Source organism: Phyllobates terribilis, unplaced genomic scaffold (genome assembly GCF_046119375.1).
Source record: "Phyllobates terribilis strain yellow unplaced genomic scaffold, ASM4611937v1 Scaffold_5__5_contigs__length_657084704, whole genome shotgun sequence".
NCBI classification, from domain to species: domain Eukaryota; kingdom Metazoa; phylum Chordata; class Amphibia; order Anura; family Dendrobatidae; genus Phyllobates; species Phyllobates terribilis.
Genome location: NW_027362765.1, coordinates 343554685 through 343575107, shown reverse-complemented (window position 1 = coordinate 343575107; position 20423 = coordinate 343554685). Strand labels below are relative to the sequence as shown.

Genomic DNA, 20423 nt, shown 5'->3' with positions numbered 1-20423 from the left:
TCCTTGGTCAGACCTCATCTGGATACTGTGTCCAGTTCTGGGAGGTATTAGGAGAAGCATAGAGTCTAGATCACGTGAAGTCATTATCCCCTCTACTCCTCCTTGGTCAGACCTCATCTGGATACTGTTTCCAGTTCTGGGAGGTATTAGGAGAAGCATACAGTCTAGATCACGTGAAGTAATTATCTCTCTCTACTCCTCCTTGGTCAGACCTCATCTGGATACTGTGTCCAGTTCTGGGAGGTATTAGGAGAAGCATAGAGTCTAGATCACGTGAAGTAATTATCCCCTCTACTCCTCCTTGGTCAGACCTCATCTGGATACTGTGTCCAGTTCTGGGAGGTATTAGGAGAAGCATACAGTCTAGATCACACGTGAAGTAATTATCCCCTCTACTCCTCCTTGGTCAGACCTCATCTGGATACTGTGTCCAGTTCTGGGAGGTATTAGGAGAAGCATAGAGTCTAGATCACGTGAAGTCATTATCCCCTCTACTCCTCCTTGGTCAGACCTCATCTGGATACTGTGTCCAGTTCTGGGAGGTATTAGGAGAAGCATAGAGTCTAGATCACGTGAAGTAATCATCCCCTCTACTCCTCCTTGGTCAGACCTCATCTGGATACTGTGCCCAGTTCTGGGAGGTATTAGGAGAAGCATAGAGTCTAGATCACGTGAAGTAATTATCCCCCTCTACTCCTCCTTGGTCAGATCTCATCTGGATACTGTGTCCAGTTCTGGGAGGTATTAGGAGAAGCACAGAGTCTAGATCACGTGAAGTCATTATCCCCTCTACTCCTCCTTGGTCAGACCTCATCTGGATACTGTGTCCAGTTCTGGGAGGTATTAGGAGAAGCATACAGTCTAGATCACACGTGAAGTAATTATCCCCTCTACTCCTCCTTGGTCAGACCTTATCTGGATACTGTGTCCAGTTCTGGGAGGTATTAGGAGAAGCATAGAGTCTAGATCACGTGAAGTCATTATCCCCTCTACTCCTCCTTGGTCAGACCTCATCTGGATACTGTGTCCAGTTCTGGGAGGTATTAGGAGAAGCATAGAGTCTAGATCACGGGAAGTAATTATCCTCCTCTACTCCTCCTTGGTCAGATCTCATCTGGATACTGTGTCCAGTTCTGGGAGGTATTAGGAGAAGCACAGAGTCTAGATCACGTGAAGTCATTATCGGTCTTTACTCCTCCTTGGTCAGACCTTATCTGGATACTGTGTCCAGTTCTGGGAGGTATTAGGAGAAGCATAGAGTCTAGATCACGTGAAGTCATTATGCCCTCTACTCCTCCTTGGTCAGACCTCATCTGGATACTGTGTGCAGTTCTGGGAGGTATTAGGAGAAGCATAGAGTCTAGATCACGTGAAGTAATTATCCCCCTCTACTCCTCCTTGGTCAGACCTCATCTGGATACTGTGTCCAGTTCTGGGAGGTATTAGGAGAAGCATACAGTCTAGATCACGTGAAGTAATTATCCCCTCTACTCCTCCTTGGTCAGACCTCATCTGGATACTGTGTCCAGTTCTGGGAGGTATTAGGAGAAGCATACAGTCTAGATCACGTGAAGTAATTATCCCCTCTACTCCTCCTTGGTCAGACCTCATCTGGATACTGTGTCCAGTTCTGGGAGGTATTAGGAGAAGCATAGAGTCTAGATCACGTGAAGTAATTATCCCCTCTACTCCTCCTTGGTCAGACCTCATCTGGATACTGTGCCCAGTTCTGGGAGGTATTAACAGAAGCATACAGTCTAGATCACGTGAAGTAATTATCCCCTCTACTCCTCCTTGGTCAGACCTCATCTGGATACTGTGTCCAGTTCTGGGAGGTATTAGGAGAAGCATACAGTCTAGATCACGTGAAGTAATTATCCCCTCTACTCCTCCTTGGTCAGACCTCATCTGGATACTGTGTCCAGTTCTGGGAGGTATTAGGAGAAGCATAGAGTCTAGATCACGTGAAGTAATTATCCCCCTCTACTCCTCCTTGGTCAGACCTCATCTGGATACTGTGCCCAGTTCTGGGAGGTATTACGAGAAGCATAGAGTCTAGATCACGTGAAGTAATTATCCCCCTCTACTCCTCCTTGGTCAGACCTCATCTGGATACTGTGCCCAGTTCTGGGAGGTATTACGAGAAGCATAGAGTCTAGATCACGTGAAGTCATTATCGGTCTTTACTCCTCCTTGGTCAGACCTCATCTGGATACTGTGTACAGTTCTGGGAGGTATTAGGAGAAGCATAGAGTCTAGATCACGTGAAGTCATTATCGGTCTTTACTCCTCTTTGGTCAGACCTCATCTGGAATACTGTGTACAGTTTTGGGCACATTTTAAAAAAGACATCGACAAACTGGAGCAAGTTCAGAGAAGAGCAACCAGAATGGTGACTGGTCTGCAAACCATGTCCTACGAGGAACGGTTACAGGATCTGGGAATGTTTAGCTGCAAAAAAGAAGACTGAGAGGAGACTTAATAGCTGTCTACAAATATCTCAAGGGCTGTCACATTGTAGAAGGATCATCTTTATTCTCATTTGCACAAGGAAAGACTAGAAGCAATGGGATGAAACTGAATGGCAGGAGACACAGATTAGATATTAGAAGACCCTGTATGACAGTGAGGAAATCAATGAGTGGAACAGGCGGCCACGAGAGGTGGTGAGTTCCCCTTCAATGGACGTCTTCAGAGGCTGGACAGACATCTGTTTGAGATGGATTAGTGACTCCTGCATTGAGCCGGGGGTTGGACCAGATGACCCAGGAGGTCCCCTCCAATTCTAACATTCTAGGATTCTATGTGTGGTGGTCTGCAATGTCACATGTGCACTCAGACACTGCTGCCGTCACATGTGTGCACAGACAGCACGGACCCCATGCCCCGGACACTGCGGCCCCCACATGTGTGCACAGACACCGTGGCCCCAATGCCTCAGACACTGCTGCCGTCACGTGTGCACAGACACCGCGGCCCCCATGCCTCGGACCCCATGCCTCGGACACTGCTGCCATCACATGTGTGCACAGACACCACAGCCCCGGCACCGCCGCCCCAATGCCTCGGACACTGCTGCCGTCACATGTGTGCACAGACACCGCAGCCCCGGCACCACGGACCCCATGCCTCGGACACTGCTGCCATCACATGTGTGCACAGACAGCACGGACCCCATGCCTCGGACACTGCTGCCATCACATGTGTGCACAGACAGCACGGACCCCATGCCTCGGACACTGCTGCCGTCACATGTGTGCACAGACACCGCAGCCCCGGCACCGCGGACCCCATGCCTCGGACACTGCTGCCATCACATGTGTGCACAGACAGCACGGACCCCATGCCTCGGACACTGCTGCCGTCACATGTGTGCACAGACACCGCAGCCCCGGCACCACGGACCCCATGCCTCGGACACTGCTGCCATCACATGTGTGCACAGACAGCACGGACCCCATGCCTCGGACACTGCTGCCGTCACATGTGTGCACAGACACCACAGCCCCCATGCCCCGGACACTGCGGCCCCCACATGTGTGCACAGACACTGCGGCCCCCATGCCTCGGACCCGATGCCTCGGACACTGCTGCCGTCACATGTGTGCACAGACACCGTGGACCCCATGCCTCGGACCCTGCTAGCGTCACATATGTGCACAGACACCGCGGCCCCCATGCCTCGGACACTGCTGCCGTCACATGTGTGCACAGACACCGCGGACCCCATGCCTCGGACACTGCTGCCGTCACATGTGTGCACAGACACCGCGGACCCCATGCCTCGGACCCTGCTGCCGTCACATGTGTGCACAGACACTGCTGCCGTAACGTGTGCACAGACACCGCGGACCCCATGCCTCGGACACTGCTGCCGTCACATGTGTGCACAGACACCGCGGACCCCATGCCTCGGACACTGCTGCCGACACATATGTGCACAGACACCGCGGACCCCATGCCTCGGACACTGCTGCCGACACATATGTGCACAGACACTGCTGCCGTCACATGTGTGCACAGACACCGCGGACCCCATGCCTCGGACCCCATGCCTCGGACACTGCTGTCATCACATGTAGCCCATGTTACTCTTTGTTTCCCATCTTTTCTTGGCTTCAAATCTGAAAAAAAAAAAAAAAAACGAATAATCAGCAATTAAAGAAAAACAAGTACTGATTCTGCCTAGAACGGGGGCAGTCACTGGGGGCCACAACTCTGTCCGGGGTTTTCCACTACCCAGGTGAGTGTAGCACCCCCGGGCAGCGCTCGCTCATCAGCGCCATGTGCTCACCCCCAGGCCGGAGGTTTGGTCTTGGTGGCCGTGTCCTGTGAAGATTGTGGCTCTTCCTTGGCTTTCATGTGTTGGTGATAAGCAGCCGCCTTTGTGATCTTCACTGCAATCTGTAGAGAAAGACGCAGAATGAGAGCGCGGCTCCGTGAATGGGGATTAGCGGATTAGAGCCATGTCAGAGAGGCGGGGGCGCCATTATCACGGCCGGACATCTCTCCACAGAACTGTCAAGAGCCGAAGCAAAAGCAAAATCACTAAAGCATCAGACATCGCAGACAAGACCCTAAAGGCTCCAAGACGTTCAGTCTCCAGGTCCCCAATACTAGAGGGGTCAGAGACCCCACGTGGGGGACAAGAAGTGCATGGAGGATGGCGGAGAGTAGATAAAAGCACGGCGTGTAGAGTAGTCAGACGTATAGTAAATTCATGCAGCTAGCGTAGAGTAGTCAGACACTCCAGATGTCAGGGCTCCAGGACGCCAATACTTCTACACATCCCATCTACAAGTCTGTGCTCCTCACAGTCCTTGGGACCCTGTGAAATGTGATCACAGCTAGTGCAGCTTACTCAGAAGTCAGTCCTTACTGCCTCCTTGGAGATCTATTCCCTCCCTTTATCTTCAGATTTGTTGGGGGAAGCTCCTGAAGAAGGAACGAAAGATCCCGTCACCTGAAGCTCCTGCATGATAGGAGTACACCAGAGCCGAGCCGCGGTCCCCGAATGGCCAGATGCCCCCGCCCTGCGCTCACATTACCTCGCCCCGCCATGTCTATCTGCGCTCACATTACCTCGCCCCGCCATGTCTATCTGCGCTCACATTACCTTGCCCCCGCCATGTCTATCTGCACTCACATTACCTTGCACCCATCATGTCTATCTGTGCTCACATTACCTTGTCCCCGCCATGTCTATCTGCGCTCACATTACCTTGCCCCCGCCATGTCTATCTGCGCTCACATTACCTTGCCCCCGCCATGTCTATCTGCGCTCACATTACCTCGCCCCCGCCATGTCTATCTGCACTCACATTACCTTGCCCCCGCCATGTCTATCTGCACTCATATTACCTTGCCCCCGCCATGTCTATCTACGCTCACATTACCTCGCCCCCGCCATGTCTATCTGCGCTCACATTACCTCGCCCCCGCCATGTCTATCTGCGCTCACATTACCTTGCCCCGCCATGTCTATCTGCACTCATATTACCTTGCCCCCGCCATGTCTATCTACGCTCACATTACCTCGACCCCGCCACGTCTATCTGCGCTCACATTACCTCGCCCCCTCCACGTCTATCTGAGCTCACATTACCTCGCCCCCGCCATGTCTATCTGCGCTCACATTACCTTGCCCCCGCCATGTCTATCTGCGCTCACATTACCTTGCCACGCCATGTCTATCTGCGCTTACATTACCTCGCCCCCGCCATGTCTATCTGCGCTCACATTACCTTGCCCCCGCCATGTCTATCTGCGCTCACATTACCTTGCCCCCGCCATGTCTATCTGCGCTCACATTACCTCGCCCCCGCCATGTCTATCTGCGCTCACATTACCTTGCACCCATCATGTCTATCTGCGCTCACATTACCTTGCACCCATCATGTCTATCTGCGCTCACATTACCTTGCACCCATCATGTCTATCTGCGCTCACATTACCTCGCCCCGCCATGTCTATCTGCGCTCACATTACCTTACCCCCGCCATGTCTATCTGCGCTCACATTACCTTACCCCCGCCATGTCTATCTGCGCTCACATTACCTTGCACCCATCATGTCTATCTGCGCTCACATTACCTCGCCCCCGCCATGTCTATCTGCGCTCACATTACCTTGCCCCCGCCATGTCTATCTGTGCTCACATTACCTTGCACCCATCATGTCTATCTGCGCTCACATTACCTTACCCCCGCCATGTCTATCTGCGCTCACATTACCTTGCACCCATCATGTCTATCTGCGCTCACATTACCTTGCCCCCGCCATGTCTATCTGTGCTCACATTACCTCGCCCTGCCATGTCTATCTGCGCTCACATTACCTCGCCCTGCCATGTCTATCTGCGCTCACATTACCTCGCCCCCGCCATGTCTATCTGCGCTCACATTACCTTGCCCCGCCATGTCTATCTGCGCTCACATTACCTTGCCCCCTCCACGTCTATCTGCGCTCACATTACCTCGCCCCCGTCCTACGCTCACATTACCTTGAACCCATCATGTCTATCTGCGATCACATTACCTTGCACCCATCATGTCTATCTGCGCTCACATTACCTCGCCCCCGCCATGTCTATCTGCGCTCACATTACCTCGCCTCCGCCATGTCTATCTGCGCTCACATTACCTTGCACCCATCATGTCTATCTGCGCTCACATTACCTTGCACCCATCATGTCTATCTGTGCTCACATTACTTTGCCCCCGCCATGTCTATCTGTGCTCACATTACCTTGCACCCATCATGTCTATCTGCGCTCACATTACCTTGCCCCCGCCATGTCTATCTGCGCTCACATTACCTCGCCCCCGCCATGTCTATCTGTGCTCACATTACCTTACCCCCGCCATGTCTATCTGCGCTCACATTACCTTGCACCCATCATGTCTATCTGCGCTCACATTACCTTGCCCCGCCATGTCTATCTGCGCTCACATTACCTTGCACCCATCATGTCTATCTGCGCTCACATTACTTTGCCCCCGCCATGTCTATCTGTGCTCACATTACCTTGCACCCATCATGACTATCTGCGCTCACATTACCTCGCCCCGCCATGTCTATCTGCGCTCACATTACCTTGCCCCGGCCATGTCTATCTGCGCTCACATTACCTCACCCCCGCCATGTCTATCTGCGCTCACATTACCTCGCCCCCGCCATGTCTATCTGCGCTCACATTACCTCGCCCCCTCCACGTCTATCTGCGCTCACATTACCTCGCCCCCTCCACCTCTATCTGAGCTCACATTACCTCGCCCCCGCCCTACGCTCACATTACCTTACCCCCGCCATGTCTATCTGCGCTCACATTACCTTGCACCCATCATGTCTATCTGCGCTCACATTACCTTGCCCCGTCATGTCTATCTGCGCTCACATTACCTCGCCCCCGCCATGTCTATCTGCGCTCACATTACCTTGCACCCATCATGTCTATCTGCGCTCACATTACCTCGCCCCCGCCATGTCTATCTGCGCTCACATTACCTTGCACCCATCATGTCTATCTGCGCTCACATTACCTTGCACCCATCATGTCTATCTGCGCTCACATTACCTCGCCCCCACCATGTCTATCTGCGCTCACATTACCTTGCACCCGCCATGTCTATCTGCGCTCACATTACCTTGCACCCATCATGTCTATCTGCGCTCACATTACCTTGCACCCATCATGTCTATCTGCGCACACATTATCTTGCCCCGCCATGTCTATCTGCGCTCACATTACCTCGCCTCCGCCATGTCTATCTGCGCTCACATTACCTCGCCTCCGCCATGTCTATCTGCACTCACATTACCTCGCCCCCGCCATGTCTATCTGCGCTCACATTACCTTGCCCCCGCCATGTCTATCTGCGCTCACATTACCTCGCCCCAGCCATGTCTATCTGCACTCACATTACCTCGCCCCCGCCATGTCTATCTGCGCTCACATTACCTTGCACCCATCATGTCTATCTGCGCTCACATTACCTTGCACCCATCATGTCTATCTGCGCTCACATTACCTTGCACCCATCATGTCTATCTGCGCTCACATTACCTCGCCCCGCCATGTCTATCTGCGCTCACATTACCTTACCCCCGCCATGTCTATCTGCGCTCACATTACCTTGCACCCATCATGTCTATCTGCGCTCACATTACCTTGCACCCATCATGTCTATCTGTGCTCACATTACCTCGCCCCCGCCATGTCTATCTGCGCTCACATTACCTTGCCCCCGCCATGTCTATCTGTGCTCACATTACCTTGCACCCATCATGTCTATCTGCGCTCACATTACCTTACCCCCGCCATGTCTATCTGTGCTCACATTACCTTGCCCCCGCCATGTCTATCTGTGCTCACATTACCTTGCACCCATCATGTCTATCTGCGCTCACATTACCTTACCCCCGCCATGTCTATCTGTGCTCACATTACCTTGCACCCATCATGTCTATCTGCGCTCACATTACCTTGCACCCATCATGTCTATCTGCGCTCACATTACCTTGCCCCCGCCATGTCTATCTGTGCTCACATTACCTCGCCCTGCCATGTCTATCTGCGCTCACATTACCTCGCCCCCGCCATGTCTATCTGCGCTCACATTACCTTGCCCCCTCCACGTCTATCTGCGCTCACATTACCTCGCCCCCGTCCTATGCTCACATTACCTTGAACCCATCATGTCTATCTGCGATCACATTACCTCGCCTCCGCCATGTCTATCTGCGCTCACATTACCTTGCACCCATCATGTCTATCTGCGCTCACATTACCTTGCACCCATCATGTCTATCTGCGCTCACATTACTTTGCCCCCGCCATGTCTATCTGTGCTCACATTACCTTGCACCCATCATGTCTATCTGCGCTCACATTACCTTGCCCCCGCCATGTCTATCTGCGCTCACATTACCTTGCCCCCGCCATGTCTATCTGCGCTCACATTACCTCACCCCCGCCATGTCTATCTGCGCTCACATTATCTCGCCCCCGCCATGTCTATCTGCGCTCACATTACCTCGCCCCCTCCACGTCTATCTGCGCTCACATTACCTTGCCCCGTCATGTCTATCTGCGCTCACATTACCTCGCCCCCGCCATGTCTATCTGCGCTCACATTACCTCGCCCCGCCATGTCTATCTGCGCTCACATTACCTCGCCCTGCCATGTCTATCTGCGCTCACATTACCTTGCACCCATCATGTCTATCTGCGCACACATTACCTCGCCCCCGCCATGTCTATCTGCGCTCACATTACCTCGCCCCCGCCATGTCTATCTGCGCTCACATTACCTTGCACCCATCATGTCTATCTGCGCTCACATTACCTTGCACCCATCATGTCTATCTGCGCTCACATTACCTCGCCCCCGCCATGTCTATCTGCGCTCACATTACCTTGCACCCATCATGTCTATCTGCGCTCACATTACCTTGCACCCATCATGTCTAACTGCGCTCACATTACCTTGCCCCCGCCATGTCTATCTGTGCTCACATTACCTCGCCCTGCCATGTCTATCTGCGCTCACATTACCTCGCCCCCGCCATGTCTATCTGCGCTCACATTACCTTGCCCCCTCCACGTCTATCTGCGCTCACATTACCTCGCCCCCGTCCTACGCTCACATTACCTTGAACCCATCATGTCTATCTGCGATCACATTACCTCGCCTCCGCCATGTCTATCTGCGCTCACATTACCTTGCACCCATCATGTCTATCTGCGCTCACATTACCTTGCACCCATCATGTCTATCTGCGCTCACATTACTTTGCCCCCGCCATGTCTATCTGTGCTCACATTACCTTGCACCCATCATGTCTATCTGCGCTCACATTACCTTGCCCCCGCCATGTCTATCTGCGCTCACATTACCTTGCCCCCGCCATGTCTATCTGCGCTCACATTACCTCACCCCCGCCATGTCTATCTGCGCTCACATTATCTCGCCCCCGCCATGTCTATCTGCGCTCACATTACCTCGCCCCTTCCACGTCTATCTGCGCTCACATTACCTTGCCCCGTCATGTCTATCTGCGCTCACATTACCTCGCCCCCGCCATGTCTATCTGCGCTCACATTACCTCGCCCCATGTCTATCTGCGCTCACATTACCTCGCCCTGCCATGTCTATCTGCGCTCACATTACCTTGCACCCATCATGTCTATCTGCGCACACATTACCTCGCCCCCGCCATGTCTATCTGCGCTCACATTACCTCGCCCCCGCCATGTCTATCTGCGCTCACATTACCTTGCACCCATCATGTCTATCTGCGCTCACATTACCTTGCACCCATCATGTCTATCTGCGCTCACATTACCTCGCCCCCGCCATGTCTATCTGCGCTCACATTACCTTGCACCCATCATGTCTATCTGCGCTCACATTACCTTGCACCCATCATGTCTATCTGCGCACACATTATCTTGCCCCGCCATGTCTATCTGCGCTCACATTACCTCGCCTCCGCCATGTCTATCTGCGCTCACATTACCTCGCCTCCGCCATGTCTATCTGCACTCACATTACCTCGCCCCCGCCATGTCTATCTGCGCTCACATTACCTTGCCCCGCCATGTCTATCTGTGCTCACATTACCTCGCCCCCGCCATGTCTATCTGTGCTCACATTACCTTGCCCCCGCCATGTCTATCTGCGCTCACATTACCTTGCACCCATCATGTCTATCTGCGCTCACATTACCTTGCACCCATCATGTCTATCTGCGCTCACATTACCTCGCCCCCGTCCTACGCTCACATTACCTTGAACCCATCATGTCTATCTGCGATCACATTACCTCGCCTCCGCCATGTCTATCTGCGCTCACATTACCTTGCACCCATCATGTCTATCTGCGATCACATTACCTCGCATCCGCCATGTCTATCTGTGCTCACATTACCTTGCCCCCGCCATGTCTATCTGCGCTCACATTACCTTGCACCCATCATGTCTATCTGCGCTCACATTACCTTGCACCCATCATGTCTATCTGCGCTCACATTACCTCGCCCCCGTCCTACGCTCACATTACCTTGAACCCATCATGTCTATCTGCGATCACATTACCTCGCCTCCGCCATGTCTATCTGCGCTCACATTACCTTGCACCCATCATGTCTATCTGCGCTCACATTACCTTGCACCCATCATGTCTATCTGCGCTCACATTACTTTGCCCCCGCCATGTCTATCTGTGCTCACATTACCTTGCACCCATCATGTCTATCTGCGCTCACATTACCTTGCCCCCGCCATTTCTATCTGCGCTCACATTACCTCACCCCCGCCATGTCTATCTGCGCTCACATTATCTCGCCCCCGCCATGTCTATCTGCGCTCACATTACCTCGCCCCCTCCACGTCTATCTGCGCTCACATTACCTTGCCCCGTCATGTCTATCTGCGCTCACATTACCTCGCCCCCGCCATGTCTATCTGCGCTCACATTACCTCGCCCCGCCATGTCTATCTGCGCTCACATTACCTCGCCCTGCCATGTCTATCTGCGCTCACATTACCTTGCACCCATCATGTCTATCTGCGCACACATTACCTCGCCCCCGCCATGTCTATCTGCGCTCACATTACCTTGCACCCATCATGTCTATCTGTGCTCACATTACCTCGCCCCCGCCATGTCTATCTGCGCTCACATTACCTTGCACCCATCATGTCTATCTGTGCTCACATTACCTCGCCCCCGCCATGTCTATCTGTGCTCACATTACCTCGCCCCCGCCATGTCTATCTGCGCTCACATTACCTTGCACCCATCATGTCTATCTGCGCTCACATTACCTTGCACCCATCATGTCTATCTGCGCTCACATTACCTTGCACCCATCATGTCTATCTGCGCACACATTACCTTGCCCCGCCATGTCTATCTGCGCTCACATTACCTCGCCTCCGCCATGTCTATCTGCGCTCACATTACCTTGCACCCATCATGTCTATCTGCGCTCACATTACCTTGCACCCATCATGTCTATCTGTGCTCACATTACCTCGCCCCCGCCATGTCTATCTGCGCTCACATTACCTTGCACCCATCATGTCTATCTGCGCTCACATTACCTTACCCCCGCCATGTCTATCTGCGCTCACATTACCTTGCACCCATCATGTCTATCTGCGCTCACATTACCTTGCCCCCGCCATGTCTATCTGCGCTCACATTACCTCGCCCCCGCCATGTCTATCTGCGCTCACATTACCTTGCACCCATCATGTCTATCTGCGCTCAAATTACCTTGCACCCATCATGTCTATCTGGGCTCACATTACCTTGCCCCGCCATGTCTATCTGCGCTCACATTACCTCGCCCCCGCCATGTCTATCTGCACTCACATTACCTCGCCCCCGCCATGTCTATCTGCGCTCACATTACCTTGCACCCATCATGTCTATCTGCGCTCACATTACCTTGCACCCATCATGTCTCTCTGCGCTCACATTACCTCGCCCCAGCCATGTCTATCTGCGCTCACATTACCTTGCCCCGCCATGTCTATCTGCGCTCACATTACCTTGCACCCATCATGTCTATCTGCGCTCACATTACCTTGCACCCATCATGTCTATCTGCGCTCACATTACCTTGCACCCATCATGTCTATCTGCGCTCACATTACCTTGCCCCGCCATGTCTATCTGCGCTCACATTACCTCGCCCCCGATATGTCTATCTGCGCTGACATTACCTTGCCCCGCCATGTCTATCTGCGCTCACATTACCTTGCCCCCATCATGTCTATCTGCGCTCACATTACCTTTCCCCCGCCATGTCTATCTGCGCTCACATTACCTTGCCCCGCCATGTCTATCTGCGCTCACATTACCTTGCCCCCGCCATGTCTATCTGCGCTCACATTACCTTACCCCCGCCACGTCTATCTGCGCTCACATTACCTTACCCCCGCCACGTGTATCTGTGCTCACATTACCTTGCCCCGCCATGTCTATCTGCGCTCACATTACCTTGCCCCGCCATGTCTATCTGCGCTCACATTACCTTGCACCCATCATGTCTATCTGCGCTCACATTACCTTACCCCCGCCATGTCTATCTGCGCTCACATTACCTTGCCCCGCCATGTCTATCTGCGCTCACATTACCTTGCACCCATCATGTCTATCTGCGCTCACATTACCTTGCACCCATCATGTCTATCTGCGCTCACATTACCTTGCCCCGCCATGTCTATCTGCGCTCACATAACCTTACCCCCGTCACGTCTATCTGCACTCACATTACCTTGCCCCCGCCATGTCTATCTGCACTCACATTACCTTGCCCCCGCCACGTCTATCTGCACTCACATTACCTTGCCCACGCCATGTCTATCTGCACTCACATTACCTTGCCCCCGCCACGTCTATCTGCACTCACATTACCTCGCCCCGCCATGTCTATCTGCGCTCACATTACCTTGCACCCATCATGTCTATCTGCGCTCACATTACCTTGCCCCCGCCATGTCTATCTGCGCTCACATTACCTTGCCTCCGCCATGTCTATCTGCACTCACATTACCTTGCCCCCGCCATGTCTATCTGTGCTCACATTACCTTGCACCCATCATGTCTATCTGCGCTCACATTACCTTGCCCCCGCCATGTCTATCTGCGCTCACATTACCTTGCCCCCGCCATGTCTATCTGCGCTCACATTACCTTGCCCCCGCCATGTCTATCTGTGCTCACATTACCTTACCCCCGCCATGTCTATCTGCGCTCACATTACCTTGCACCCATCATGTCTATCTGCGCTCACATTACCTTGCACCCATCATGTCTATCCGCGCTCACATTACTTTGCCCTCGCCATGTCTATCTGCGCTCACATTACCTTGTACCCATCATGTCTATCTGCGCTCACATTACCTTGCCCCCGCCATGTCTATCTACGCTCACATTATCTCGCCCCCGCCATGTCTATCTGCGCTCACATTACCTCGCCCCCGCCATGTCTATCTGCGCTCACATTACCTCGCCCCCTCCACGTCTATCTGCGCTCACATTACCTCGCCCCCTCCACGTCTATCTGAGCTCACATTACCTCGCCCCCGCCCTACGCTCACATTACCTTGCACCCATCATGTCTATCTGCGCTCACATTACCTCGCCCCCGCCATGTCTATCTGCGATCACATTACCTTGCCCCCGCCATGTCTATCTGCGCTCACATTACCTTGCCACGCCATGTCTATCTGCGCTTACATTACCTTGCCCCCGCCATGTCTATCTGCGCTCACATTACCTTGCCCCCGCCATGTCTATCTGCGCTCACATTACCTTGCACCCATGATATCTATCTGCGCTCACATTACCTTGCACCCATGATATCTATCTGCGCTCACATTACCTCGCCCCCGCCATGTCTATCTGCGCTCACATTACCTTACCCCCGCCATGTCTATCTGCGCTCACATTACCTTGCACCCATCATGTCTATCTGCGCTCACATTACCTTGCACCCATCATGTCTATCTGTGCTCACATTACCTCGCCCCCGCCATGTCTATCTGCGCTCACATTACTTTGACCCCGCCATGTCTATCTGCGCTCACATTACCTTGCACCCATCATGTCTATCTGCGCTCACATTACCTCGCCCCCGCCATGTCTATCTGCGCTCACATTACCTTGCACCCATCATGTCTATCTGCGCTCACATTACCTTGCACCCATCATGTCTATCTGCGCTCACATTACCTCGCCCCCGCCATGTCTATCTGCGCTCACATTACTTTGACCCCGCCATGTCTATCTGCGCTCACATTACCTTGCACCCATCATGTCTATCTGCGCTCACATTACCTCGCCCCCGCCATGTCTATCTGCGCTCACATTACCTTGCACCCATCATGTCTATCTGTGCTCACATTACCTCGCCCCCTCCACGTCTATCTGCGCTCACATTACCTCGCCCCCTCCACGTCTATCTGAGCTCACATTACCTCGCCCCCGCCCTACGCTCACATTACCTTGCACCCATCATGTCTATCTGCGCTCACATTACCTCGCCCCCGCCATGTCTATCTGCGCTCACATTACCTTGCCCCCGCCATGTCTATCTGCGCTCACATTACCTTGCCACGCCATGTCTATCTGCGCTTACATTACCTTGCCCCCGCCATGTCTATCTGCGCTCACATTACCTTGCCCCCGCCATGTCTATCTGCGCTCACATTACCTTGCACCCATGATATCTATCTGCGCTCACATTACCTTGCACCCATGATATCTATCTGCGCTCACATTACCTTGCACCCATGATATCTATCTGCGCTCACATTACCTCGCCCCCGCCATGTCTATCTGCGCTCACATTACCTCGCCCCCGCCATGTCTATCTGCGCTCACATTACCTTGCACCCATCATGTCTATCTGCGCTCACATTACCTTGCACCCATCATGTCTATCTGCGCTCACATTACCTCGCCCCCGCCATGTCTATCTGCGCTCACATTACCTTACCCCCGCCATGTCTATCTGCGCTCACATTACCTTGCACCCATCATGTCTATCTGCGCTCACATTACCTTGCACCCATCATGTCTATCTGTGCTCACATTACCTCGCCCCCTCCACGTCTATCTGCGCTCACATTACCTCGCCCCCTCCACGTCTATCTGAGCTCACATTACCTCGCCCCCGCCCTACGCTCACATTACCTTGCACCCATCATGTCTATCTGCGCTCACATTACCTTGCCCCCGCCATGTCTATCTGCGATCACATTACCTTGCCCCCGCCATGTCTATCTGCGCTTACATTACCTTGCCCCCGCCATGTCTATCTGCGCTCACATTACCTTGCCCCCGCCATGTCTATCTGCGCTCACATTACCTTGCACCCATGATATCTATCTGCGCTCACATTACCTTGCCCCCGCCATGTCTATCTGCGCTCACATTACCTCGCCCCCGCCATGTCTATCTGCGCTCACATTACCTTGCACCCATCATGTCTATCTGCGCACACATTACCTTGCACCCATCATGTCTATCTGCGCTCACATTACCTTACCCCCGCCATGTCTATCTGCGCTCACATTACCTTGCACCCATCATGTCTATCTGAGCTCACATTACCTTGCACCCATCATGTCTATCTGTGCTCACATTACCTCGCCCCCGCCATGTCTATCTGCGCTCACATTACCTTGACCCCGCCATGTCTATCTGCGCTCACATTACCTTGCACCCATCATGTCTATCTGCGCTCACATTACCTCGCCCCCGCCATGTCTATCTGCGCTCACATTACCTTGCACCCATCATGTCTATCTGCGCTCACATTACCTTGCACCCATCATGTCTATCTGTGCTCACATTACCTCGCCCCCGCCATGTCTATCTGCGCTCACATTACCTTGACCCCGCCATGTCTATCTGCGCTCACATTACCTTGCACCCATCATGTCTATCTGCGCTCACATTACCTCGCCCCCGCCATGTCTATCTGCGCTCACATTACCTTGCACCCATCATGTCTATCTGCGCTCACATTACCTTGCACCCATCATGTCTATCTGCGCTCACATTACCTCGCCCCCGCCATGTCTATCTGCGCTCACATTACCTTGCACCCATCATGTCTATCTGCGCTCACATTACCTTGCCCCCGCCATGTCTATCTGCGCTCACATTACCTTGCACCCATGATATCTATCTGCGCTCACATTACCTCGCCCCCGCCATGTCTATCTGCGCTCACATTACCTCGCCCCCGACATGTCTATCTGCGCTCACATTACCTTGCACCCATCATGTCTATCTGCGCACACATTACCTTGCACCCATCATGTCTATCTGCGCTCACATTACCTTACCCCCGCCATGTCTATCTGCGCTCACATTACCTTGCACCCATCATGTCTATCTGAGCTCACATTACCTTGCACCCATCATGTCTATCTGTGCTCACATTACCTCGCCCCCGCCATGTCTATCTGCGCTCACATTACCTTGACCCCGCCATGTCTATCTGCGCTCACATTACCTTGCACCCATTATGTCTATCTGCGCTCACATTACCTCGCCCCCGCCATGTCTATCTGCGCTCACATTACCTTGCACCCATCATGTCTATCTGCGCTCACATTACCTTGCACCCATCATGTCTATCTGCGCTCACATTACCTCGCCCCCGCCATGTCTATCTGCGCTCACATTACCTTGCACCCATCATGTCTATCTGCGCACACATTACCTTGCACCCATCATGTCTATCTGCGCTCACATTACCTTGCACCCATCATGTCTATCTGTGCTCACATTACCTCGCCCCCGCCATGTCTATCTGTGCTCACATTACCTTGCCCCCGCCATGTCTATCTGTGCTCACATTACCTTGCACCCATCATGTCTATCTGCGCTCACATTACCTCGCCCCCGCCATGTCTATCTGCGCTCACATTACCTTGACCCCGCCATGTCTATCTGCGCTCACATTACCTTGCACCCATGATATCTATCTGCGCTCACATTACCTTGCCCCCGCCATGTCTATCTGCGCTCACATTACCTCGCCCCCGCCATGTCTATCTGCGCTCACATTACCTTGCACCCATCATGTCTATCTGCGCACACATTACCTTGCACCCATCATGTCTATCTGCGCTCACATTACCTTACCCCCGCCATGTCTATCTGCGCTCACATTACCTTGCACCCATCATGTCTATCTGAGCTCACATTACCTCGCACCCATCATGTCTATCTGTGCTCACATTACCTCGCCCCCGCCATGTCTATCTGCGCTCACATTACCTTGACCCCGCCATGTCTATCTGCGCTCACATTACCTTGCACCCATCATGTCTATCTGCGCTCACATTACCTCGCCCCCGCCATGTCTATCTGCGCTCACATTACCTCGCCCCCGCCATGTCTATCTGCGCTCACATTACCTTGCACCCATCATGTCTATCTGCGCTCACATTACCTCGCCCCCGCCATGTCTATCTGCGCTCACATTACCTTGTACCCATCATGTCTATCTGCGCTCACATTACCTTGCACCCATCATGTCTATCTGCGCTCACATTACCTCGCCCCCGCCATGTCTATCTGCGCTCACATTACCTCGCCCCCGCCATGTCTATCTGCGCTCACATTACCTTGCACCCATCATGTCTATCTGCGCTCACATTACCTTGCACCCATCATGTCTATCTGCGCTCACATTACCTCGCCCCCGCCATGTCTATCTGCGCTCACATTACCTTGCCCCCGCCATGTCTATCTGCGCTCACATTACCTTGCACCCATCATGTCTATCTGCGCTCACATTACCTTGCCCCCGCCATGTCTATCTGCGCTCACATTACCTTGCCACGCCATGTCTATCTGCGCTTACATTACCTCGCCCCCGCCATGTCTATCTGCGCTCACATTACCTTGCCCCCGCCATGTCTATCTGCGCTCACATTACCTTGCACCCATGATATCTATCTGCGCTCACATTACCTTGCCCCCGCCATGTCTATCTGCGCTCACATTACCTCGCCCCCGCCATGTCTATCTGCGCTCACATTACCTTGCACCCATCATGTCTATCTGCGCTCACATTACCTCGCACCCATCATGTCTATCTGCGCTCACATTACCTCGCACCCATCATGTCTATCTGCGCTCACATTACCTCGCCCCCGCCATGTCTATCTGCGCTCACATTACCTTGTACCCATCATGTCTATCTGCGCTCACATTACCTTGCACCCATCATGTCTATCTGCGCTCACATTACCTCGCCCCCGCCATGTCTATCTGCGCTCACATTACCTTGCACCCATCATGTCTATCTGCGCTCACATTACCTTGCACCCATCATGTCTATCTGCGCTCACATTACCTTGCCCCCGCCATGTCTATCTGCGCTCACATTACCTTGCACCCATCATGTCTATCTGCGCTCACATTACCTCGCCCCCGCCATGTCTATCTGCGCTCACATTACCTTGCACCCATCATGTCTATCTGCGCTCACATTACCTCGCCCCCGCCATGTCTATCTGCGCTCACATTACCTCGCCCCCGCCATGTCTATCTGCGCTCACATTACCTTGCACCCATCATGTCTATCTGCGCTCACATTACCTTGCACCCATCATGTCTATCTGCGCTCACATTACCTCGCCCCCGCCATGTCTATCTGCGCTCACATTACCTCGCCCCCGCCATGTCTATCTGCGCTCACATTACCTTGCACCCATCATGTCTATCTGCGCTCACATTACCTTGCACCCATCATGTCTATCTGCGCTCACATTACCTTGCACCCATCATGTCTATCTGCGCTCACATTACCTCGCACCCATCATGTCTATCTGCGCTCACATTACCTCGCCCCCGCCATGTCTATCTGCGCTCACATTACCTTGCACCCATCATGTCTATCTGCGCTCACATTACCTTGCACCCATCATGTCTATCTGTGCTCACATTACTTCGCCCCCGCCATGTCTATCTGCGCTCACATTACCTTGCACCCATCATGTCTATCTGCGCTCACATTACCTTACCCACGCCATGTCTATCTGCGCTCACATTACCTTGCACCCATCATGTCTATCTGCGCTCACATTACCTTGCACCCATCATGTCTATCTGCGCTCACATTACCTTGCCCCCGCCATGTCTATCTGCGCTCACATTACCTTGCACCCATCATGTCTATCTGCGCTCACATTACCTTACCCCCGCCATGTCTATCTGCGCTCACATTACCTTACCCCCGCCATGTCTATCTGCGCTCACATTACCTTGCACCCATCATGTCTATCTGCGCTCACATTACCTCGCCCCCGCCATGTCTATCTGCGCTCACATTACCTTGCCCCCGCCATGTCTATCTGCGCTCACATTACCTTGCACCCATCATGTCTATCTGCGCTCACATTACCTTACCCCCGCCATGTCTATCTGCGCTCACATTACCTTGCACCCATCATGTCTATCTGCGCTCACATTACCTTGCCCCCGCCATGTCTATCTGCGCTCACATTACCTTGCACCCATCATGTCTATCTGCGCTCACATTACCTTACCCCCGCCATGTCTATCTGCGCTCACATTACCTTGCCCCGCCATGTCTATCTGCGCTCACATTACCTTACCCCCGCCATGTCTATCTGCGCTCACATTACCTTGCACCCATCATGTCTATCTGCGCTCACATTACCTCGCCCCGCCATGTCTATCTGCGCTCACATTACCTTGCCCCGCCATGTCTATCTGCGCTCACATTACCTTACCCCCGCCACGTCTATGTGCGCTCACATTACCTTGCACCCATCATGTCTATCTGCGCTTATACAGAGACATAATACAAGCCCTGGCTTTTGTAGAAAATCCGCCGCACTTTTCACACGGAACGT

The 20423-nt window shown here is 53.1% G+C and overlaps 1 protein-coding gene across 2 annotated transcripts in view; it reads right to left on the bottom strand.

Annotated features, from left to right (window-relative positions):
* Positions 1 to 2510: 2510 nt before the first annotated feature.
* The window catches only part of FAM204A (family with sequence similarity 204 member A), a 70680-nt gene continuing 52767 nt past the window's right edge, over positions 2511 to 20423 (bottom strand). The window contains exons 6-8 of one of the 2 annotated variants that reach the window (XR_012321850.1): positions 4295 to 4404; positions 3065 to 4124; positions 2511 to 2936 (exon numbers count right to left, since the gene is read on the bottom strand). Coding sequence is in view for 1 of the 2 variants with exons in the window: in XM_073681264.1 (XP_073537365.1) it covers positions 4073 to 4124; positions 4295 to 4404 (162 nt within the window). In the remaining variant the exon portion in view is untranslated. Of the gene's footprint in view, positions 4125 to 4294; positions 4405 to 20423 lie in introns of both variants that reach the window. The other variant, XM_073681264.1, reaches the window with a different exon arrangement.